Source organism: Camellia sinensis, chromosome 5, assembly GCF_055761805.1.
Source record: "Camellia sinensis isolate YWXY chromosome 5, ASM5576180v1, whole genome shotgun sequence".
NCBI classification, from domain to species: Eukaryota; Viridiplantae; Streptophyta; class Magnoliopsida; order Ericales; family Theaceae; genus Camellia; species Camellia sinensis.
In genome coordinates this window covers 32,335,763-32,360,423 of record NC_138965.1, presented here as the reverse complement: position 1 = coordinate 32,360,423, position 24,661 = coordinate 32,335,763, and the positions used below count along the sequence as shown (strand labels likewise).

Here is a 24,661-nt window from a genome sequence, read left to right as displayed (position 1 = left end):
GCATCAATCACACTCTCAATCAGTTAGTGTATCAATCACACATTCTCATTTTGTGTATCTATCACACCCATTCTCATTTTCTGTATCTATCACACATATTCTCATTTTCTGTATCTATCACACTTTCTTCATTCGTTTAGTGTATCAATCACACTTCATTTATTTAGTGTATAAATCACACTCTTTTCACTGAGTGTATCAATCACACATTCTCACTTGGTGTATCTATCACACACATTTTCATTTTCTGTATCTATCACACATATTCTCATCTATCACACACATCCTCATTTTGTGTATCTATCATGCACATATTCACTTCATTATCGTTTAGTATATCCATCATACTCATTCACTAAGTGCATCTATCACACTTCGTGTTCACATTTAGTATATCAATCATACTTTGTTCACTAAGTGCATCTATCACACTTCGTGTTCACATTTAGTATATCAATCATACTTTGTTCACTAAGTGCATCTATCACACTTCGTGTTCACCTTTAGTATATCCATCATACTCATTCACTAAGTGCATCTATCACACTTCGTGTTCACATTTAGTATATCAATCATACTTTGTTCACTAAGTGCATCTATCACACTTCGTGTTCACCTTTAGTATATCTATTATACTCTGTTCACAAAGTGCATCTATCACACTTCGCGTTCACATTCAGTATGTCTATCATACTCTGTTCACTAAGTGCATCTATCACACTTCGTGTTCACATTCAGTATATCTATTATACTCTGTTCACTAAGTGCATCTATCACACTTCGTGTTCACCTTTAGTATATCCATCATACTTTGTTCACTAAGTGCATCTATCACACTTCGTGTTCACATTTAGTATATCAATCATACTTTGTTCACTAAGTGCATCTATCACACTTTGTGTTCACCTTTAGTGTATCCATCGCACTTGTTCACTAAGTGCATCTATCACATTTCGTGTTCACCTTTAGTATATCTATCATACTCTGTTCACTAAGTGCATCTATCACACTTCATGTTCACATTTAGTATATCAATCATACTTGTTCACTATGTGCATCTATCACACTTTGTGTTCACCTTTAGTATATCCATCATACTTGTTCACTAAGTGCATCTATCACACTTTGTGTTCACCTTTAGTATATCCATCATACTTGTTCACTAAGTGCATCTATCACACTTTGTGTTCACCTTTTGTGTATCTATCATACCTTGTTCACTTAGTGCATCTATCACACTTTGTGTTCACCTTTTTATGTATCCATCACACTACGTTCGCTTTGTGTATCTATCACACATTCACTTTGTGTATCCATCACAGACGTTCGCTTCGTGTATCTATCACACATGCACACTATATTCGCAGTGAGAATTGCAATAATTCTCTTACATCCTTTCTGCATTGTGATGTAGCTTGGTTTCTACTTTCTTAAAACTGTTGCATTGTTATGCTTCGTTACAGCTTTCTTTGCATGATCATAAGTTATGTTCGGCATTGTGCATATCATTTGCATCTTGCCCCTGCCTGCGGGCGCATCTCTTTATTATCTTGCTTGTTTGTCTGAGTCTTCAACCTTGTCAAAAATGGGTCGTCTCTGGGCTTTGACACTCACTCCCGTCACTTTGTGACTGTTGAGTTCTGTCAAAGAGGGGCAACTGTAGACACCCCATTTTTGACCGTCCTCAGGACTTGGTTGTGCTTGCAGGTGCACCCAACAACTAGTTCGACTGCTCGCCGAGTACTTGACTGTCGTGGCGGAACGTCCCTGATTCGAGCTCCCCGAACCCTGTATCCTTTCTGCCTCATTTTTGGACCCTGACTTGGTCCTTTCAGAGTGACACTTTTGGTGCACTACCGACCATGGCATGGAACTGCCGGCCATGGCTTTGCTCCTGCCGGCCATTTATGAGGCCCTGTTGGCCATCAATGAGCCACTGCTGGCCATTGATGGTGGCTGGCACCCCCCCTGTCTTAGCTGGTTTTCCTCCAGATCTTTTGAGCCAGCTGGTTTTTTTTTTGCTCCCCTTCATACACGTGTATGGAGAGATGAAGGCCTTGCAAAGCTTCTTGAAGAAGCTTTGGCTTTTCATTCCACTATATAAGGAAGAGGCTTCTTCCTTGGACAGGGGCTGAAACTTTGAAGAGAAAAACTTTTCCCTCTCTCTATATTGTTTGTATTTTGTGCTTAGAAATTGGATTTTCTTGCACTTTTACACTACAACACCTAGATATACACCACCACCATTGAACCAAGCTTCTTGAGAGGCCTTCTTGAGGTCTAAAAGCAAGCTTCCACCTCCTGAAACTGCTGGTTTCGAAGAGGGTCTTCAAGGGTGAGCATTTCCCCCATTTTTGCACTTTCTTGCACCTTGCTTTAGCCCTCTTTGCATATTGATTTAGGCTTTTCTTATAACTGGAAAAAGTCTTATTTTTAAGTGATTTTTAAGTTTGGTTCAGGTCATTTTGCTGTTTGGGGTGTGTAGCCCCCTTGCATGCTTTGTTTGGCTTTGTTTTAAGCCATATCTTGAGGCCTCCGAGCTAGCCTTGGTTTGGCCTTCCTACCACTGAAATCCAGTGGATTTTCTGTGGTAAAGGTGTGGTTTTGAGGTCCTTAATCAGAGGGGGTAGCCCCCTCTCTTTGTGTCCCTCTTTACTTGCATTTTTTGGCCTTCCAAAGGACCATCCCTCTATGCATTTTTGAGGCTTGGTTCAGGCCTATTTTTGTGACTTCTAGGACCTTCCTTCGCCCTGTCCATGGCTGGTTTGGCCATATTTTGCATGCATATAGTATGTGTAGTGTAACTCTATCCATAGCTCATCAAAGTAGCATGTGTGCTTAGCTTTTGTTGAGTCCATTTCAGTCCATTTTTGGTGATGTTTTACCATGCCATGAACCTGTTTTAGGTTGGTTTTGTTACCCCATGCTTGCATGATGCACTTGTAGTGTAAATCCCCTAAACTAGCTTCATATGCTCCATGCTTTGCCATGTCATTTTAGCTTGTTTGATTTACATTTCAGCATGTATTTGGTCATCATTTGGCATGATATGACCCTATCCATAGTTGGTTTAATCATCCTTTACATGCTTCATATAGGTGTAGAACAAATTATGTTTACTAGCCCTTTGTGCATGATGTTTTGACTCATCATACTAGCATATTTTGGCTTTGCTCAAACTTGATTTTATGCTTATTTTGAAGTGTTCTAGGACTATTTTAGGCTGCCATGTCCATACCACTCATGCTTTGTATAGCTATAGTGTAAATGCTTAGGCTAGTCTTGGGTTTTGAGGCCCCTACCATGCCATACATGTGATGTTTGCATGCTTTGCCCTCATTCCATATGCTATTTCAGTCCATGAAATGTTGTCCTACACTTGCATTTGACATGCCTTGAATGCTTTGTATAGCTTGTGCTTTATGCCTCAAGAATGGACTTTTGCGCATGCCACTTAGCCTAAGTCTTTGGCTCATCATTTCAGTACATTTTGGGTCCTAATATATCATGATGTAACTCTATTTTTGGTTGTCCAAGTCATGCCATGATTGGTTCTAATAGGTGCAGTGCATTGCCTCTTTTGTAGCCTTGCATGTCCTATGTTTTAACATTGTATGCTAGCTTGCTTTGGCTTACTTCCTTGCATGTTTTGGTCTCATATCAACATGTACTAGGACTATTTTGGGTTGCCCTTGCCATATCCTTCATGCTTTGTGTAGCTGTAGTGTAATTGGCCTTGCAAGCTTCGTGTTTCGGTGATTCGCGCATGCTATCCTTGAGCTATTTAAATGCTTTGGCATCATTTATCATCTCATTTCAGTGCATATAGTGTTGTTATGCTTGCACATTTGTCACTTCTTAGGCACTTTTGAGAGTTGCCCTTTTAGGCCTCTTTGATGAACCTTTCCCATTTCGCATGCTTGAGTGTGTTGTTTGGCTTAATTCATCGCTTTGGCTACTGATTTGGACCTAGTTGAGAGCCGTCCATCTTTGGTGTAAGCCCATCTTACCATGTTGTCGCATGCTTGTTTCATTTCGTATGTTGTCGCATACTTGTTTAAGCTTTGCATACCTTGCATGCTCACATGTTCATGTTGCATTTTGTCATGTTGTCCAAGGTCATCACCTCACATCATGCTTATATGCTTGTTACACGCTTGGTTTAGTTGCACGTTTGCACATTTAGGTCATGTTGCATGTTTGCCATGCTTATGTGTTGCATTGCTTGGATTAAGTGTTAATCCGAGCACGAGGAACGAGGGGCGTTTCGTACTTCAAGTGATGGAACGTGTCTCAATTCTCGGTCGCCGAAGCTCTTGATGATTCATGATAGAGTTCTAGGCTTTACTTGCTTTATTTGTGAATTCATTTTCATATTGATTTGCACAAGTTGGATCTTTTGCCATCATGCATCGGGATGCATAATTGATGGTCGTGGATCCGACTAGGCCTCTCCCTTGATGTTTTGAGGTGGCTTGGGGTGGCATAGTGCGTATACACCCTTGGGAGAACCTTCATTTTCTCTATTTTGTGCTTTGTTGCAACTTGGTGTCACAGCACACCAGTGACCGGCAGTGCACCACTGATGGCCGGCAGTGTCACACCCTTGGCAGGCAGTGCCCTGTTGTTGGCCGGCATCTCTCCTTTCTTGGCTGGCAGGCCACTGGTGAACTCTCCAGCAGTGTTTTGGTAAGTCTCAGCAACAAGCACTGGAAGACACCCTGCAAACAGAGCCTCTAAAGAACAACCGGAAGGCGTTTCGAGGCGGGGAACCAAAGCGAGCATGCATACCCTCCTCTTCTTCAAACAGAGTTGGAATAGCACCGTTTACTGCTTTCCCTATTTGTTTGTTGTCTTTCATTTGTAGTTTAATTAATTTGTTAATTAATTAAGTTGTGTAATAATTAGTTGTAGCTAGTTATTCAATTTGGTTCTGTAATAATTAATTAGCTCGTGAGTTAGTTAATTAGGTGGCTTGTATTATTCATTCCGACCCTTCGAGCGAGGGCACAAATTTGTAATAAGTGTGGGTGCGTGGGTGCGTGTGTGCATGTCTTCCAACCCCATTTCTTTCTCCTTTTTATTTAACCGCTTATAATGGTTAGATTTAGGGCATATTTCAATTAGCATACCTTATGTTATGCATACGTGCATTCATTCATCTGCATTGCATGCACCGGGCTCGGCGCATCATACTAACTACATAGTATTTCAAATCTAACTTGAATACATGTTATCTGTTGCATTTCACATGCCATCCATAGATTAGCCGAGCCTATTCTAGTTGCATTTTGCATGCGATGCATTAGCCATTCTAACATGGACTTGGATCATACATTTGATTACTAACAAGTTCTTTGTTTTGGCTTGGAGTACACTATAAGTATTTGTGCTTTAGCATCTCGCATGAATGTGAATGTTAACATGACAACATGCTTACCATGTGGCTATGTGCTTAGTTGATATAACTGCCTGAATGCCTGTGGGTGAAGGTTGGATTGTCTGAGTTGGAACAACTCGTTGAAATCCGTGTTTTAGCCTACTTGTGAGTAGCAAATTTCAAATTGTCTTTCAAATGAGCAGATATGCAATGCTTTGTTCCAAATTAGGCGATCTAGTCTATACTTTTGTGTTGTGCGCATCACATAGTAAATCTAGGCTAATAACCGGAATAAGAACGCATAATGTTTTCAAAACTCGATATCATGGTTAGTAGAGGCCGATCTTTGATCGAGCGAGCGGGGGTGCTCACGAAGTGACCTTCCCCAATCGTACCCAAGTTCCCGAGCCGAGGCAACTTTGGTGATGACGGACACATGGACTTAGGCAACGAGTCAGGGTTTCCTAAATTTCCCAAAATAAAATATTTAGGTGGCGACTCTGTATCTGGCAAAGCAGTCCATGTTTGGCACTTCTTTCAAAAAATCTGTTTTCAAAAACGATTTGCCGGATTTGGACTCTTTGATGATTCATTGGTCTTACATTGCACTATGCGAGATTAGATACAGGACCGTGACTTTGAGTCCTGAACTGTAGTGAACCCAAATAAACAAAACCGGGGGGGGGGGGTATTTCCCTCTAGGGACGTTCGGGGACGTCTACAGGGTGGTAGTAAAGAGGTAGAGATGGTCGTGGCGGTGATTGTTAGGCAGTGGAAGTGGTGGCAGCGACGATGGTGGCAGTGATTGTAGCTGTGATATAGTTCGGAAAATATTTTTCACCTTTTTAATACTGAAAAAAATATTTTGTACCCAAATAGACTTGTTTTCCATTGACAACAGAAAATGGAAAAAATATTTTTAAAAAAATATTTTTCACTCGAACAAATGAAACATTCACATAAGTAAAATCAATTCTAATAGTAAATACAATCACGAAAACTGACATATGTTTCTGAGTAAACTACTGTTTGAGTTTTTGATTTATTCATTACAAATCAACAATTGAATTTATTGAGTAATTTGTGAACGGAAATAAAAAAAAAAAAAAAGATAAGAAGAAATAAAGTAAGGGATCTTTTAGTAACTGGTAGTCGATTCCACCAAAAAATAAAAAATAAAAACAAAATGATGAAATAATAACAATAATAAATATGTAAATAAAATACTAACAATAATGCTCATAGAAAGAGCACATAAAATTCATTGTATGGTTCAGATCTCCAGTTAGGCCCAACTGGAGGGTGTTGTTAGGCCTATGTGGGTCCACCACAAGTGTTGCATAGATAATCTAACCGTTCAATATGTAGAACTTGTCAAGTATTTCATCCCTAGAAAATATCTCTTTAATCAGATATCGATAGCCATTTGATAATATTAAATTTATGTCAAGAATTTATTTTTAAAATTATATTTACCGTTACTAGGAATGTGATATGGCAAGTGACTATCAATATCCAATTAACGTGATTTTTTACAAGAATAAAGTACTCGACAAGTTTTATACATCGAACGATCCGGATTATTGATGTGGGCTCCGTGGTGAGCCCACGGAAGCCTGACAACTCTCTCCAATCCGATTTAGATTAGAGAGTCTGTTAAGATATTATTTCAAGTGTAACTCAGTTCACGTTTAAAATAAACACAACATATTTTTTTATGTTTTTTTTTTATTGGTAGGTGGGTGTGTTCTAATTCTGGAAATTTCATTAAAATAAAATAAAATACAATATGAAAATAGCAACAGCAAACGACTAAATGCCATGGCCAAAACATAAAGAAACCAACTAAATGCTAGGTAATTTACCCATTGAACTATAGCAATTTACAGACCCAAAGTATCAAGTGCATACTCTAAAACAAATATAGAAAACAGGACCATGCTACTATACCAAAACAAAACAACACCATAGCCTTCTCTGCAAATCTATATCATCATCAAACTGAAAAAATTATCAACATCTTGCATCAGTAATCAGAAAAAATTCAATGTAAAAAAGACTCAAAACTAACCCTTGTCCCGTTCACTGTCATCTCAAAATTTGTATTGGCTGAAGTGCTTGACCCAGAATTTCCACTCCTCTTCTACAGGGTCATAAGACACAAACTCGGCACCTTGTTTTGTTGCCTTCTTGATTAGCATCCCTCTGTACTTATCAACGTTCGGTTCATTTATGTACTCTTTCCCTGTCTTCTTGTCGATACATTTGACATTATAAAGGGTGACCTCTGCAGCCTTGTTGAGACCTTGCCCCACCGGGGGTTTCTTTTTCTCATCCATATAGATAACCACTTCACAGGTATTAAACTGTACAAGCGAATCAAGATCAAACTTTCTAACATCTGTCTCTCCCAAAAACTTGATGTTGCCATAGCCGTGACGTCCAACCACGAAATCCTTCACATGAGAGCAGAATTCGGGCTCAGCCCTTCCCTTCACTGCCAACTCCAGAATTTGAGGTTTTGTGTGGTACTCAGAGCATGCAAGTTGTGGCATTAATGGTTCAACATTAGCCACATGTTCTTTCAGGATTGTAGCCTCACTAGCTTTGCACCCTGTGGTTTTAATATGCAAGGAGGATCCTTTATGGGAGACATTATAATTATGTGCACCATTAGGCTTGTAATTGGAGTTGAGAGAACTAGAACCCTCCTTGTTAGAGCTATTTTCAGCTAAACAATCTGCAATATTGTTGGAACGAAGATAAAAATTAGCAAAACCCAATACCATTGTGTGGAATGTACTAAATGAAAACATCAGATTACAAAGAAAGAAAAATAAATAAATAAATAACTATAGTACCACTCACATGAAACATTCTAAATGTGTGTGTGTGTGTGTGTGTGTGTGAGAGAGAGAGAGAGAGAGAGAGAGAGAGAGAGAGAGAGAATGCATAAATGGGAAAACAGTAATTTGGGCATTAAATGGCTAACAAGTACTTACCATCTTCATCCTGACATATGGAACCATTTAACAAAGCAGGTGCAAACACCGCTGCAGAGATTTTACCTGAATGGCAATAGCATCATTTGAAAATTTTAAAGATGGTACGTTGTGCTCGTTTCCCAAAGAAAAATAAAACCCATGATGCAGCATAAAAACAGAAACTGTGATACACACAAGAAATAAATAAATAAAATTTAACACATTAAGCCACTAGTGTATCTAGAATCATGTGTAATAAGAAGAGAAATCATGCCTACACAAGACAGTTTAGTATATCCCTTCCCTCCATTGAATATTCAACTCCTAGATATGCAAAACTTTAACCTGAAAGATAATTAAAACTAACAAATATAAAGATTTAAGCAGATTTATACCTTAGCTATAACTATATATATGGCAAGATTGCTAATATGATAAGTACATATTTGTATATGCCAAAGTGACATAATTGATAAAGCAGTGATGAAAATAGGTAGATTTGGATAACTGATGAGATAGTAAGAAGCTTCTATTTTGGAGATGTAAATTGTACATCTAGTGTTACTTCAATATAATACCAATCAAGAGGAGGAGCTGGAAAATGACAAATTTGTGCCAAAAAAAGTATGTTATCATGCTTTGTATAAGAAAGCAGCACTCACCATTCTTATGTACATGAAGAAACCAGGGAAAACCTTTTCTCTGTGTTCGACGTAGCTGTAGCTCTTGGATTCTCCCTCGAAACAAACAAAGCATCTGTCTTGGGTGTAGTAGTCATTTCTTCGTCATTTCTGAAAAAATGGTACCTACATATATCATTTAGCCAACAAAAGCATTAATGTAAAAGATCTCCATGGTTTGGCTGAACATGTGTATGTGTGTGAAGAGGGGAAGAAATAGATATTGTGTTCTAAATAAAACACAACGAGTGTTTTTAATAATAGTCACCTTTGGGCCATCACTTTTAGGATCATATTTCCGAGCTGGTAACCTAACCCGACTTTGAGACAAGTGCCGAGATGTCAGCAAATACGGCATTCTGACAGGAGCAGCTGGCTTATCAAGCACCTGTTATGAAGAATGAATGTTTTATCATGCACAAAAATCATTTACAACGTAAACAACTGTGACTAGAAAGTTCATAGAAGATGGTATGTTTGGATGCATACAAGTATAACCACCTTTCTGTATACATAAATTTGCAAAAAGCATGGACAAATGCCATGCTTTGATTGTAGGATGATTCATAATTGAATAGTGCTGTATAACCTCGTCAAAATTTAACACTCATTCATATGTCCACATTATTTTTTTGGATATTTAACATCTGTTGTCCATAATTCAAAATTGAGAAGAAAAAAATTGATAGAGAAAATATTCATTAAAATTGCCAAAAGGTGCAAAACTTCTATTGTCCACAATTGATAATTAAGAAAGTAAAATTACATTACATCCTCACAAAAAGCATTCTGTTGAATCCAGTAATAAAGATTCAGAAGTGTAAGACGTACAGGTATGCTAGAAATTCCATACTGTATCGAGGGTATCGATCCAGGGCGACCAATTGACAGCGGAGGCATTGCAGGTAAAGCTCCAAAAGGACTCACATTAGGTGCTGGCTGCAATGCCACACTGCTCTGAGTGGCAGACCTGAGATACATGTAATTTGACATAAAATCAGTGGAAAGAAGATAGAAGAATCTTTCTTTATGTCTCAAAGTATGGCATAGATGATAGAAGAATCTCTTGCATTCTTAGTTTTAAACATGGAAATTAGTACGTCTACCACCAATGTAATCACTCCATTAACTTTACAAGGAAGTTGGTCAATCATATTTTTGGTGGTACATAAATAAGTCTGCTTCCTTTGCTTGATAATTTTACAATGAGGAAACTTCCAATTTATATGTAACCTTTTTAAGATTTTGTATTCGGTGATTATGGTGGCATCCAAGTTAGACAAAACACCTTGTGTGGGGATATATTTTCTGAGTACCAACACGTGGCTAAGGTGACGCCGACGTGTTGGCCGAGGTGCCACGTGTCCTGGTCGTGACGCCGAGGTTATCTCGGCGAGGTCGAGGTTACCTCCGAAGGTATCGGAATCCGAGATAAACGGATAAGGCACAAGAGTCCTAGAAAAGGGGAAGACTACAGTTGGGAAAGGATAAGACTCTTAGGGAGTTTATCCCAATCCTACTAGAAGTCCAAGATTGATAGTAATCTTAAGTCCATTAGAGCTAGGCTCCTGTTGGGACAAGGATTGAGTTAGCTATAAAAGAGGGGCACCCCCGTGGGTCTGAGGTACACAATTTTATTCTGAACAGTGAGATTTGCATTATTGATTATCTTTGAGAGATATACTGACTTGATCGTCGGAGTGCCCTCGGGTAGACAAACCACTGCCGGAATCTTCTCTTTCTATTACAGGTTAGTCAGGTGTCATCTATTCTACCAGTGTTCTCCAGCTGAATACTGAGTTGGGCAGTGTGATCGAAAAATCACTCACACAATTTGGTACCGTCTGTGGGAAAGAAAGTAGAATAGATGACCAGTAACAGACAGAAGGAAAAGATTAGGGACGACACTCCTACTGGGAATGGGAGACCTATTGACCTTGATGGCGAAGGAGACAGGACCAACGCAGAAACTCATGAGCAAGCTCACAGAGTAAAAGACGTCGGCCAGGCTGGCGACGTACCAAAAAAACCTGATCAAAGCAAGTACTACAATGAGGACGACCTCCAGGTTTGGAAGGATAGGTGCCTGCGGAGGGACGAAGAGGTAAAAGAGATGGCAAACAAATTGGCAGACCTGCAGTCGGTCGTCAATTTCATGATGCAAAATAACGTCATGCAGCCACCATTCCTGCTGCAGGATATGCCGATTCCAGCGGCCAATGCCTAGAAGGGAGGGTAGAAAACAATCCCCGTAGCCCCTCAGCACAACGGGAGCGAAAGATACTCTCATCGACCTTCCAGGGAAGTTGGACGAAGAGAGTCAAGAAAAGAAGAATCACGGAGGACACATCACACAAAGGAGGCAAACCCCGAAAGACATCGGAATGTTCAGGGACAGGCACTCTGCTTCGACACAACTCATGGAGAAGGGTCGAAAAGGACTCACCACGAAGCTGAAAGTAGCGCACCAAAAAGATTGAAAGTAGGAGATAGCTGAGCGCCTGGACGAACGAAGGAGGACTTAAGAGATTACCTCAAGAGGAAGCAACAGAATGCCGACGCCGAGGTAACGTCCCCAGATAAGCGAAGGACACCATTCTCGATGGAATTAGACAGGTTTGAGGCGCTGAAGAGATTCAATATGCCAAGGTTTCAAATATACGATGGTAAGTCGGACCCCAACTTCCACGTTGGGCTATATTTGAACTCAATGGCATTATATAGTGGGAACGAGTAGTTGCTCTGCAAAGTGTTCCCCCCATCTTTTGGAGAGATTGCATCAGATTGGTTCCACAAATTACCGAAGGGAAGCGTGAAGACTTGGGAAGGCCTGGTCGAAATATTTGTGGCCAAGTTTGTGACAAACAAGCTGCAGCCATTAAGGATGGACGCACTAATGGCCCTGAAGATCAGCAAGGATGAAGGCCTTAGGGCCTATGCAAAAAGATACTATGAGGTGTTCAATCGAATACCCAAATGTAATCAAGAGGTGGCAGTCATATCTTTTAAGAACGGTCTAAAAGACAACTGTCCACTACGAAAGTCTTTGGCAAAGATATTGCCAAAAAGTATGGACGAGCTCATGAAAAAAATCGAGAAGTACGCCAGAGCTGAAGAAGACACGTTGGGGACTAAGGAGATAAAGCAAGAGAAAGAAAACGGCTCGCCGAAGTAAGGCCGAGGTAACAATGGATCGAGCAAACAAGAGGCAGAACTAAGGGCCACGCAAGCAGTAACAACTGTGTTCCTAATCCCGATTCCCAAAGTCCTGGATCGGATTCGAAACCAACCCTATTTCAGAACACCAGCAAAGGCACGAGGAGAGTTTATGGGAAGGAACGTTGGCAGACATTGTGCTTACCACAATGAAGATGGGCACACGACTTAGGGTTATAGAGCCCTGAAAACACACTTGGAAGAACTGGTGAGGCAAGGCCATCTGAGAGACCTCATCGCTGAGGCCAAGGCAAGGGAAGAACATGCAAGATTGCCACAAGCGGCAACAACTCTGCCTTCCCCAGCACCACAACCTCAGGTAGGAGGACCTCGGGTAGTCAATGTTATTCACTCGAAGGTCAACGAGAACGAAATTAGGGGGGAGACCCAGAAGGTGAAGCACCTGCAACATGTCTACCAAGTCGGGGAGAAGAGACATCGGGCAGAAGAGCGCCAAAGACAAGTAGTGTCCTTTTCAGAAGCTGGCCTTGAGATGGTACAGCATCCGCATAATGATGCCTTGGTAGTATCCCTCCAGGTTGGGGAGTGCCAAGTAAAACGCATCCTGATTGACCAAGGCAGCTCTTGCGACATCATGTACGTTCGATGTGACAAGGAGCTCAGCCTTCACCCAGACGATATGGAGCAATCCAATAGCTCAATGGTCGGGTTCAATGGAACGCCGACATGGCCACTAGGAACAACCAACTTGGAGGTGCAGGCGGGCACCAGGAAGGTAACAACAGAGTTCACCGTAATCGACACACCCTTCCCTTACAACATCATCTTGGGAAGGCCATGGTTACATGCAATGGGAGCAGCTTCCTCAGCATTGCATCAACTATTGTGATTCCCAATAGAGCATGGGATAGAGGAAATCAGAGTCGATCAGCTGCAGGCGAAGAATTGCTCCATGGCAGCAATGAAATCTACCTGCAGCATACGAGAGCCAGAAAAGGCAGAAATTGAAGATAAGGACGTGGAAGTCCTAGAAGACATCGGCAAGGAGCCAACCGAAAAGAGCAAAGAGGCAGTGAAAAAAAATCCTCGTCTAGGATGGGGATGAAGAACGCTTCTTTCTTCTCGGCTCGGGCTTAGCCGAAGAAGAGGAAAAAGAGTTGGAAGCTTTTTTGAGAGCAAATATTGAGGTGTTTGCTTGGACACCTTATGAAATGCCTGTCATTGACCCCGAGGTCACTTGCCACAAACTGAATGTTGACAGGTCGGTGTAGACGTCCCCGAACGCCCCGAAAGGAACGAGTCCCCGTTCCGTTCGATATTGGGCTCACTATAGTTCAGGACTCAAATTTCACGGTTCTTAATCTGAACCAAAGAGTCCAAATCCGGCAAATCATTTTGAGAAAATAGATTTTTAGAAAAGAAGTGCCAAACATGGACTGCTTTGCCAGATACAGAGTCGCCACCTAAATATTTTATTTTGGGAAATTTAGGAAACCCTGACTCGTTGCCTAAGGCCACGTGTCCGTCATCACCAAAGTTGCCTCGGCTCGAGAACTTGGGTACGATTGGGGAAGGTCACTTCGTGAGCACCCCCGCTCACCCGATCAAAGATCGGCCTCTACTAACCATGATATCTATTTTTGAAAACATTATGTGTTCTTATTCCGGTTATTAGCCTAGATTACTATGTGATGCGCACAGCATACAAGTATAGACTGGATCGCTTGAATTGGAACAAAACATTTCATGTTCGTTTGTTTGAAAATGGTTTGATGGTGCTACCCGTAAGTAGGCTAAAACGTGGATTTGCCACCCTCAGGTGGGCTTAGAAAAAAACATGATTTTGCCACTATCTAGTGGGCTTAAAAACTCACAGTGAATGAATTGTTCCAATCCAAATAACCCAACCTTCACCCACAGGCATTCAGGCAGTTATATCACATAAGCAATTAGCCTCATGGTAAGCATGCTATCATGGCAGTCACTCACACGCATGCAAGGATGCTAAAGCATAAAACTTCCCGAGTACTCCAAACCAAAACAGAAGCTAATTAGAAATCCATGCATGATCCTAATTATACAGAAATGCCTAATGTAACGCATGCAAAAATGCAACTATAGCAGGCTCGGCTATTCTAGACATGGCATATGACATGCTACAGCTAACATGTATTCAACTTGGAATTGAAAATACAATGCAGTTAGTAAGATGCGCCGAGCCCAGTGCATGCAAAACAGATGAATGAATGCAAACATGCTATCATACTATATGCTAATTGAAACATGCCCTAATCTAACCATCATAAGCGGGTAAATAAAAGGGAGAAAGACGTGGGGTTGGAAGACATACATCACACGCACACACACTTATTACAACATTGCCCTCGCTCAGAGGGTCCGAATAAATAATATACAGTCCCAAATGAATAATTACAGTCCAAATATGTACAAAACCCTAATTAATTAACAAATTAAATTAGGAAAGCAACAAATTGGCATGCAAGCCAGGGACTGCCTCAAATCTGCTTCGAATGATGAATGATGCATGCTCGGGTTGCCTTGTGCGGAGAATCCCTCGCAATGCCCCGGTTTGCCTCTGTTTGCAATTGTTCTTGGAATGCGCGTCAAGTTCCGGAAGGCTGCCGATTTCTGATTTGCTGCAACAGAGAGCAACAAAGGGGCATGGCAAAGTATTTTCACATATGTATGCATAACTACTCTTCGGGGAGTGTAGTCCTCGATCCTCGTGCCACCAATCACGCATATCGATGCATGATGGCCGAGGAGTCGAATTGCACGACTCAATATGAAATGAATGCACATATAAACACAACAAGACCTAAACTCCATCATGGATTATCCGGAGTGTCGGTGACTGGGAATTGAGACACGTTCCGTCACTCGAAGTACGAAACGTCTCTCGTTTCCCGTGCTCGGGCTAACTCCTATCCCAAACACAATGCAATATGCATGACATGCATGAATGCAACTAATATACAACCTAGCATGCACGATGCATGAGGTAACATGGCATACACAATGCTCTAACATACAACCTAGCATACGCAATGCTATGAATTGCAATGGCGTACACAATGCATGATGGACTTACACCAACATGAGTGGACCTCAGTCACACTCACATCAGTAGCCATGAGATGAAAATGAGACACTCGAAATGCGTGCACACATACACGCAAACCGAGGACAGATCCTAAGGCATAGAAATGCCACTCTACCAAAGCATGGCAAGACATAGAACATGGTATGCAAACATGCAAATTTCAGCGCTGAAATGCGATACAAAACAGCCCCAAATCATGGAAACATGGCACCCGATGCATGGAATGAACCCCGAAATTCGAAACTAGGCACATGGAATGACTTACAACTATACGAAGCATGCATTATTTGATTATGATGCATGAAGAAAGATGCAAGACAGTCCCAAAACATGCATATTTTTAGTTTATAACAAGTCCCAAAAATGAATGCAAATAGGGCTAATCTATCATGCAAAAATGGCCCAAAAATAGAGATTAAACACAAAGGGACAGAATCTGGCCCCAAATGGAAAAAAGCCCTTCAAAAAAGTTGAATATAGTCCCAAAACAAGGCACTTTAAAGTTTACATCAAGCCACGAAAATAATCACAAATAAGGCCAAACTATCATGCAAGAAAAGGCCTAAAAGAGGGGTAAAGAGACAAGTGGAAGCTTCTGTTCTCAAACAGATGAGAGCCCTTCAACAATGTTGAAGAGGGGCTCAAAACAAGATAATTGACACTTTATGGAAAGGTCCAAAACAGCTCACAAGTAGGCCTAAAATACTATACAAAAATTGGCCTAAGAGAGAGATAAAGAAGCAAGTGATAGCAGGAGGCCTCAAACATAGGAGAGCCCTTCAACAATGTTGAAGAAGGGCTCAAAACAAGATATTTTACGGTTTATGGAAAAGTTCAAAACAACTCACAAATAGGCCTAAAATACTATGCAAAAATTGCCCTAAAAGAGAGATAAAGGAGAAAGTGATAGTAGGAGACCTCAAACAGAGAAAGACCCTTAATCAAACATGGAGTTTAGCACAAAATATAACTATTTACAGTTTGGGTCGGAGCCCAAAAATGCTAGCAAGTGTGGCTTAGATAGAAAGCAAAACAAGGCAAAAAAGAGGGAAAATGGGACTCACCCTTGTAGACCAATGGACCAGCAGCTCTTAGACCAGTTTTGGGAGCTCTTCACCTCTGGAAAGTAGCCTTAAGTTGCTGGAATGGAGGATGGAGGCCTTGTGCTATGAGGTGTAGGGTAAACGGTGTAGGACTAAGGGTGTTTTGGTGCTTGGGATAGAGAGAGAGAGAGGGATTGAATGCAAGAGCCTTAAACCAATTTTTGTAACCCTTCAAAATGCAGCTGAGGGGCTGGTTATATAGAGGGAGAGAGGCAAGGAAAGGGGGGGAAAACGAAATTCAAATTTCTCCCCAAAAGAGTCCCCCTCGGATACAGGATCTGGGGGGAAAAAGAGGTCATAACTGTACGGAACCAGGTGAAGGGGTCATGGCCGGCCAGGTTTTGAGAGTTCAGGTGGCCGGCCGGCCACCTCCCCTAGATGGCCGACCAAGGGTCAAAAGAAGCAAGCACAATTACTGGTCGGCCACCTTACATTGGTGGCCTCCCATGTCTGCACAACACAACTATGTGATTGAAACCCAGAAAAAGTGAACCAGGAGAGAGAAAAGACCATTTTTTAGAGGGGGTCAAAAGGGTCAGGCATAATTAATGGTCGGCCACCAAATATTGGTGGCCTCCCAGGTGTGTACAACACAAATATGGGGTTTAGGGTTCAAGAAAGTGGCCCCGGGGTGGTCAACATTGGCTTTCAAGTGAGGAAAACGGGCGTCGGAGAGCGATGAAGAAATAAAGATGGATTTTCAGAACAATGGCTGGCCTCCCACCCTCCTACAAGCTTCCTAACTATGAAAATAAGGTCTCCACCAAAAATGAACCAAAACGGATGCAAAACGGAGGTTCAGGGACCGAAACACGCGGCTCGGGGCCCCGAAAATGGGCTGTTAAGCACTGGAGGTGGCGTTCGACCATGAAGTTGGTCTCTCGGGCCACAGTGTTCCTCAAAAGGGAGGAAATAAGATGTATACGAAAAATCGGAGCAAACAGAGATGGTTAGGCGGTCCCGAACCGAGGCACACGGCCGACGGCTCCGAAAAATTGAAAAACGGGCTCCAAATGGGAAAAATGGCCTACGACCACGAAACGTAGCCTACGGCCACTGAGAGATGATCTATGAGACCTCCCTCTCCCTTCGGGAAAAGAAAACAGAGAAAACAGAGCCTGGTTCGCAAACCGAGGCAAGGCACGAAAGAGCCCGAGTCCGGAGGCAAGGCTTGCAGCCGGGACTCTGAAACTTCTGAACAAGCACAATATGCAATATCACCGAGCGCTCAACTGGTGACGTCTGAGTCTTAAGGTTGGTCAAAAATGGGGTGTTTACAGTTGCCCTTCTTTGACAGAACTCGGAAGTCATGAGTGACGGGAGTGAATGCCAAAGCCCAGAGACGACCTATTTTTGACAAGGCCAAAGACTTAGACAAACAGGCAAGACAAACAGAGATGTGCCCGCAGGCATGCCCGCAGGCAGGGGCAAAATGCAACCGACAATGCAAGAAGCCGAAGGTAACTCAATGATCACGCAAATGCAGCAAGCTGTAATGAAGCACATATTCACAATAGATGCAACAGTTTTAAGCAAGAATACAAAGCAATAACTACATTTCATGCAGTTAAGAATGCAGAGAATTATTCAATTCTCGCCATGTCTCACATGGAGAAGATACAATACCTACGCGGTTCGTCTGGTCGCACCAGCCTCAAATGAACCGTACATACAATATCGTGCCTGCAAAAGAAAGGAACTCGACAACCACAACATAATTAGCAACACATGTTCAAAGTGATATTGAATGTAGACAATCGCGGCGTCGATAGAAAAGTGCATCGCAATGCGAGGAGTAACGCGCGTGACAACGCGGGTTAAGCATGAGGATTTGACAATACTTGTGAAATGTGCACAATAGTATGAGTGGCGTGTATGAGAGTGCAAGTGACGTGCATAACAATGCAGAATAAATGTGAATTCGAATGCGAATTTGTCGTAAAACGACGAGCAAAGAAATGCGAGTTTTCGATGAGGGTGACTCAATTGCGACCTCTGGTTTACCCCCCGGAGGGGTCGCAACATCTTCGAAAAGGATACATCTCACTTTTGACGAGTAATGATGAAAAACGCATCGAAAGTTGGAGTTGAAGTTCCGGTAGAGTGATTTCGCGACGGAAAGTGCACTTCTCTTGTACTTTTTCAGGTCTCGGGGACTCCAATCCTCCCCAAAATTTGCAGAGAGCTTGGTGGGCACTTGGGGAACACCACCGACCAGGTCTCATCCTAGGGAGAGGCCACCGACAAGCATTTTGCAAAGGGGGTGGTCGGCCTGCCACAAAAGGTGGTCGGCCGACCACCTAGCCCAAATCCGGGGCAGTTCGGTCATTTCGCTCTCATTTCTTTAAATACACTCGGCCAAAGCCTCATTCCTCACAACCTCAGCTTTGAAAACACCTTCTCTACCTTCCTAGACCATTTTCCCATTCAGATCTGAGCTCTATACGCGTTTTCCAACGCCCCACGCAAGTTGTTTCGCGAAATCTTTCAGTTTTCATCACTTTGGACCGATTAAATTTTGATTTCAGTGCTTCTTTTCTCATTTTCACCACTTGAGGTAAGTTTGTCTCAACATTTGGAAGATTTTCTCAGGGGTTGACTTTTGTTGACTTTTTTCTTTCCCGAGAGTTGACTTTTGTTGACTTTTTCCAATTTCCCTCAGTTTTGCTCATTTTTTTCTCCTTTTTGCAGATTTTCTTAAATGGCTGGTCATTTCTCTCACGGTGGAGGTCCTCCGGGCGCCGCGGATGGTCCCGATATTATGGCTCTGCCTCCGAGGGTTCGACCCTTCATACCCGAGAGGTACGACCCTCCGACACATGTGCTCCCGCGGGCTATTTTTTATCACTTCACTGATTTTGATGATCGAGCGCCTGGGGATCTGCTTCTGCGAGAGCCGGAGTCTCACCTCTCTCATGAGGCATGAGAGGTATTTACTTCGCCTTTTTTTACATTTCTGCAACGTATTCCGTAATTTTGTACGTTTCATGCCTCTTGCTATGCATATCCGCCCCTTTTAGCACGTAGCTTGTTCTGATGCTTAGCCCATGACACAGTATTCTGTCTGCGTTTTGAACGCTTGAATTCTTGGTTACGTAGCCCTTAACCTGATGGTGAACACACAGCACACATATGTTGAGAGTAGAACACACAGCACACACTTGTTAAGAGTAGAACACGCAGCCCAAACTTTGAATTTCTGAACACGCAGCCCAAGTTGAAGGTGAACACACAGCACACACTTGTTGAGAGTAGAACACATAGCCCAAACTCTGAATTTCTAAACACGCAACCCAAGTTGAAGGTGAACACACAGCACACACTTGTTGAGAGTAGAACACGCAGCCCAAACTCTGAATTTCTGAACACGCAGCCCAAGTTGAAAGTGAACACACAGCACACACTTGTTGAGAGTAGAACACGCAGCCCAAACTCTGAATTGCTGAACATGCAGCCCAAGTTGAAGGTGAACACACAGCACACACTTGTTGAGAGTAGAACACGCAGCCCAAACTCTGAATTTCTGAACACGCAGCCCAAGTTGAAAGTGAACACACAGCACACACTTGTTGAGAGTAGAACACACAGCCCAAACTCTGAATTGCTGAACACGCAGCCCAAGTTGAAGGTGAACACACAGCCCACACTTTGAGGTGAACACACAGTCCACTGATTTTGGAATCTGAACACACTGCCCAAATATTTTGATGTTGAACACTCGGCTCGAACTTCAAGGTGAACACACAGTCCACTGATTTTGGAATCTGAACACACAGCCCAAATATTTTGATGTTGAACACTCGGCCCGAACTTTGAGGTAAACACACAGTCCACAGGTTTTGAAATCTGGACACACAGCCCAAACTCTTGAATTCTAATCCTTTTGTGCTGGGATATCTCGTTATCCAGCTAGCAGGACGTTGATGGGCGCCCTGGTGGAGAGGTGGTGGGATCTGCCGGGGATATGACCATGACCCCTTTTGACTTTGCTGTATTGACCGGCCTTGACGTGGGAGGCAGGGCCATCCCATATGACAAGGATATGGGCCAGTGGGAGGCCGCTTGGATCTACTTACTGGGAGCTCATCCACCGGTCGACCGATCCTCGGGCCGAGTTCGGTACACTTGGTTTTCTTCACATTTTAGGCATACTGAGCCCGAGACTCTGGAGGAGATTACACAGTACGCCCGCGGCTTCTGATGTTCCTCTTCAGGACTACTCTGTTCGCCGACAGGGGGAACACCGTTGGGCTATATCTGTTGGGTGCTCTGGCAGACCTCACACAGGTTAGTTGGTATGATTGGGGTGGTGCCAGCTTGGCTACCCTCTATTGCTATATGAGCGCGACCTCCCGCGGACGGGGGAACGTAGTTGGCGGCTACTGGAGAGCCTGGGAGGTACTTTCTGCCCTCTTGATTTGCATTTCTGCTTTTCAATGTATGTATATTGCACACACGGCACACTTTATACTCTGTCTTGACATCCTGCACTCAGCATTCTGTATTCTGATGGCTTTTGCCCCGTTTTCTACAGTTATGGGTTTTCGCATATTTTCCCGTACTAGTGCCAAAGGTGGAGGTGGAGGTGCCCCTTGTGACCCCTTACTCGCTTGTTTTCGAGGGCCAGTACCGGCCGCGGCCTCGGGAGACTCTTCTCTACCTACGGCAGTACTTCGACACGGTGCGGCCGTCAGAGGTAATCCAAAACTCCCAATTCACAATGTTTTCATCTCCGGTTTATTCCGTACACCTACGATTTCTGATCAGCCTATGCATTGGTTATCCGCAGATTACCTGGCAGCCCTGGTTGTCTTTGGGTGGGGACCTTCGATTTCAGTTTGCCGGAGGATGGGCCTCTTCTCGGTATAGGATCTTGTTCGAGGGGCCAGTTGGTTGGGCCTGGTTCCTGGGGGAACGCTTCATTCGTCAGACAATGGGCTTTCCTAAGCCGAGTGTTCCCTTAGCACCTCCAGACGATATGCGGCTCGCTGATAGGCTTACTCCCCAGGGTGTCATTGACGCTAGGCTAGGCACTGATGCACTGCTGCATATAGAGGACGGGGAGTACGCGACCTACCGTCACACCTACTTGATGCCTCCGTTGACAGGTGTCCGTACTCCCTCGAGGAGGTCTACTGACATGCCATCTTTGAGTCGAGCTCGGGCTGCAGGCGCCCCTTCTACTAGCAGGGCTGGCACATCGAGAGGGAGGGCTGGACTGGTCCCCCAGATTCCTCCGACTCATCATCATGCCGGATGGCCAGACATGCCGACTGAGTTGACAGGATGGCGATACGGGACCTCCTACCCGATTCCGATAGAGCCTCCCATGCCTGATCATCGATATGTCATTGATCCCGACTCACCGTCGGTACGCCCTGCTGTTTTTCATCTATCATTCAAATACTTAGACATTCCTTTATTTATTGATGATTTGAGCTTGTATCTGCAGCTACCCAGAGAGTACATGGAGGGGGTGATCGGATTGGTGGCCTCACTCGAGGGCATGGTCTTGCGTAGAGAGGCGCAGCTGTCCATCATGGGTTTCTAGGTACTCTTTAGTTTTCTCACATTTATCGTACTTCTGACGACATGTTGACCTTGAACATTTTACTGCTTTGATTAATTGTATGTGTAGAGCACATCTGACATGCCACATTCACATACTGTATCTGCATGCACCCTCATTTGATGTAGTTGGCTTGCATCTGTATCTGATACACACATTTTGAGCTGATGTATTCAAACTGTACTTTTTACTTTCAGATGCCTTCAGTATATCCGCCACAGACCGGGCCATCTCGACCTTCTCGGGGAGCCGGGCCATCTCGGCCTTCTCACTGGACCGGGAGAGGGGAGTTGTCCTGCAGACGCAGGGTACACATCGTAGAGGAGGAGCCCGATGAGGACGAGGAGGAGGAGGAGGCTACAGATCATCAGTCAGAGACCTCTGCTGACAGAGAGGAGGGTTCTGACCCTGGTTCCGGGAGTGGAGAGGAGGATCCTGAGGATGACAGTTCCGACTCAGATGGTGCCGGTGGTGCAGAGCTTGTTCCGCAGAAGAGGACGAAGAGGGCCTCTCATTCCTGCTCTTGAGAGCATTGGCGCAGCTGTTCCCTGCTTTATTTATCTTTTTTACTAGTAGTTGTAGCACATTGTACATTATTAGGCAGTTTTATTTTCTGTCAAACTTGTACCTTTGCTGTAAAATGTTGTAACAATGGAAGCGTGATGGAATGAAACAGCTTTTTTTTTAAAAAGTGTTGTACTTTATGTTCTCAGCATCGCATCGCATCATTTTGCAAGTAAAGAGATTGAACGGTAAATGTGCATTGTATATGTGCCAAGTCAGGTAGCGAACCGACACGACAAACTAAACAACCTAATCTTACTGAGAAACAACAACAAAAACCTCAGCAAGTTTACAAACTCGATAAGAAAAACACAACAAAATTGATAAACAAAGAGTAATAACTCAAATGCACAAGACTCGGCGACTCGATTAAACAAGACTCGGTAAACGAAACAGCTTAACCAACAAAACAACAACTCGATAAGCAAAACAACAACTCGGTAAGCAAGACTTAACAACAACTCTATGAACAAGGTGTATTTCAGACGATTTGGGCGACGAAACGCATCCGAAACAGAGAGAAATAGAGGCTTTTGACACTCCCAATGCATGAAAATGCTAGGAACTTTCTTCTGGAGAGTAAAACAGGGCCAAATACGCAGATTGCAGCATAGCCGACCACTTTTGGGAGCTGGCCGACCAGCTTTTTGCATTTGAGGGAGGGAGAGGTGGCCGACCTGCTAGAAAAGGTGGCCGGCCGGCCACTTAGTTCAGCCACCACCAAATTTTCGACACGTGTCCCCCCGAACAGTGCCTTATCCTCTTTAAAATTCCTAGCTCCATGGCTCATTCATTTCATCTCAGTTTTGTACCAAAATGGAGGCGTTTCTCGTCGAAAATCTCACAGCTTAGATTGCTTCTTTAGACGGCTCGGAAAAGTTGAACTTCCGGGGCTTTGGCTTGAATGCACTATTCACGCTGAGCCGCACTCCGCTACACCTTCATTTCCTTCATGCCGCGGCAAGGTTTTGGAACTCGGTGACGCATGTCTTTAGCTTTGGCGGGCAAGAGGTATGTCCAACTTTCGAAGATTTTCAAGCTTTGATGGAATCCGAAAGTTGTGAAGAGATCTTGCCTCAGTTTCGCTTTGGTCACGCCCAAGCTTTAGGGTGGATGTGTGGACTCACCACGCATGACACTCGGTCTCTGACCTGTAATGGGGAACTGGACAACCTCGGATTGATTCATCGCTTTTCTGACGCTGGTGACCGTGGCGACCATCATTGGCAAGGTTTCTGACAACATGCCCTTTGCTTGTGTATGCTATCTCACTTTCTGCTTGTGTCGGGTTTTGGTGGATCTAGCGTTCGCCTGATTGAAGTTTCTCAAGGCTTGAGGGATGGAAAGAGTTGTATTGCAATGACACTGGCTGAGACGCTGATGGGCTTGGATGCTTTCCATCGCCGGGAGACGACCAGATTTGCGGGGAGTCCACTACTACTGCAGGTAATGTTTCCCATCCAATCTTACATATGTAATGCTCATATCACTCGGCCCTCATGCTCGGTTTTTCTCACAAAACCCTTGTCTTACTTTTCTCTCATCGTGCATCTCTCTATTCTTTATTCTCTCATTTTTCATCCCTCCCCAGGTATGGTTGATGGATAAATTGCAAGTCGTGGACTCTTGCCCAGCCTACTCAGCTCGCGGCTACTTCTTTCGACAACGCCTAGTCGATGCCTTTGATGAGGGATGGTGGTTCGACTGGATGTGCAATTTGTCTGCAGATCACATCGCCTAGCGCTGCCCTTGGCTCAATCTCCTGGCAATGAGCTATAGTATGTCCCGACAGACTGGGATTCAGTTGATTGGCTTGACTCACTGTGTATTTTATTTCCCATTCCGGTTCCAACGCCAGTTCGGCCATGATCAGACTTGCCCGCCAGAGGGGATAGAGTATCCGACTGTCTTCCCAGTTCGAGGTACATAGCTTGCCCGATATGCCACAACATGGAGGACGAGAGAACTCCTGGCCCCCGCTCCCACTTTCAGTTGCACTTTGTCTGATGAGTGCTTGGATTGGCTCAATGAAGAGGCACAGATTGGGCCCAGCTCGGTATCAGAAGCTTCGACCATCTCT

The 24,661-nt window shown here is 43.5% G+C and overlaps 1 protein-coding gene across 1 annotated transcript in view; it reads right to left on the bottom strand.

Annotated features, from left to right (window-relative positions):
- Positions 1-7,473: 7,473 nt before the first annotated feature.
- LOC114260263 (nuclear pore complex protein NUP98A-like) overlaps positions 7,474-24,661 on the bottom strand; it is a 35,123-nt gene continuing 17,935 nt past the window's right edge. Inside the window, exons 3-7 of the mRNA XM_082871659.1 lie at positions 9,816-10,014; positions 9,356-9,432; positions 9,040-9,170; positions 8,383-8,448; positions 7,474-8,120 (exon numbers count right to left, since the gene is read on the bottom strand). Of these exons, the coding sequence (XP_082727785.1) occupies positions 7,474-8,120; positions 8,383-8,448; positions 9,040-9,170; positions 9,356-9,432; positions 9,816-10,014 (1,120 nt within the window). The remainder of the gene's footprint in view (positions 8,121-8,382; positions 8,449-9,039; positions 9,171-9,355; positions 9,433-9,815; positions 10,015-24,661) is intronic.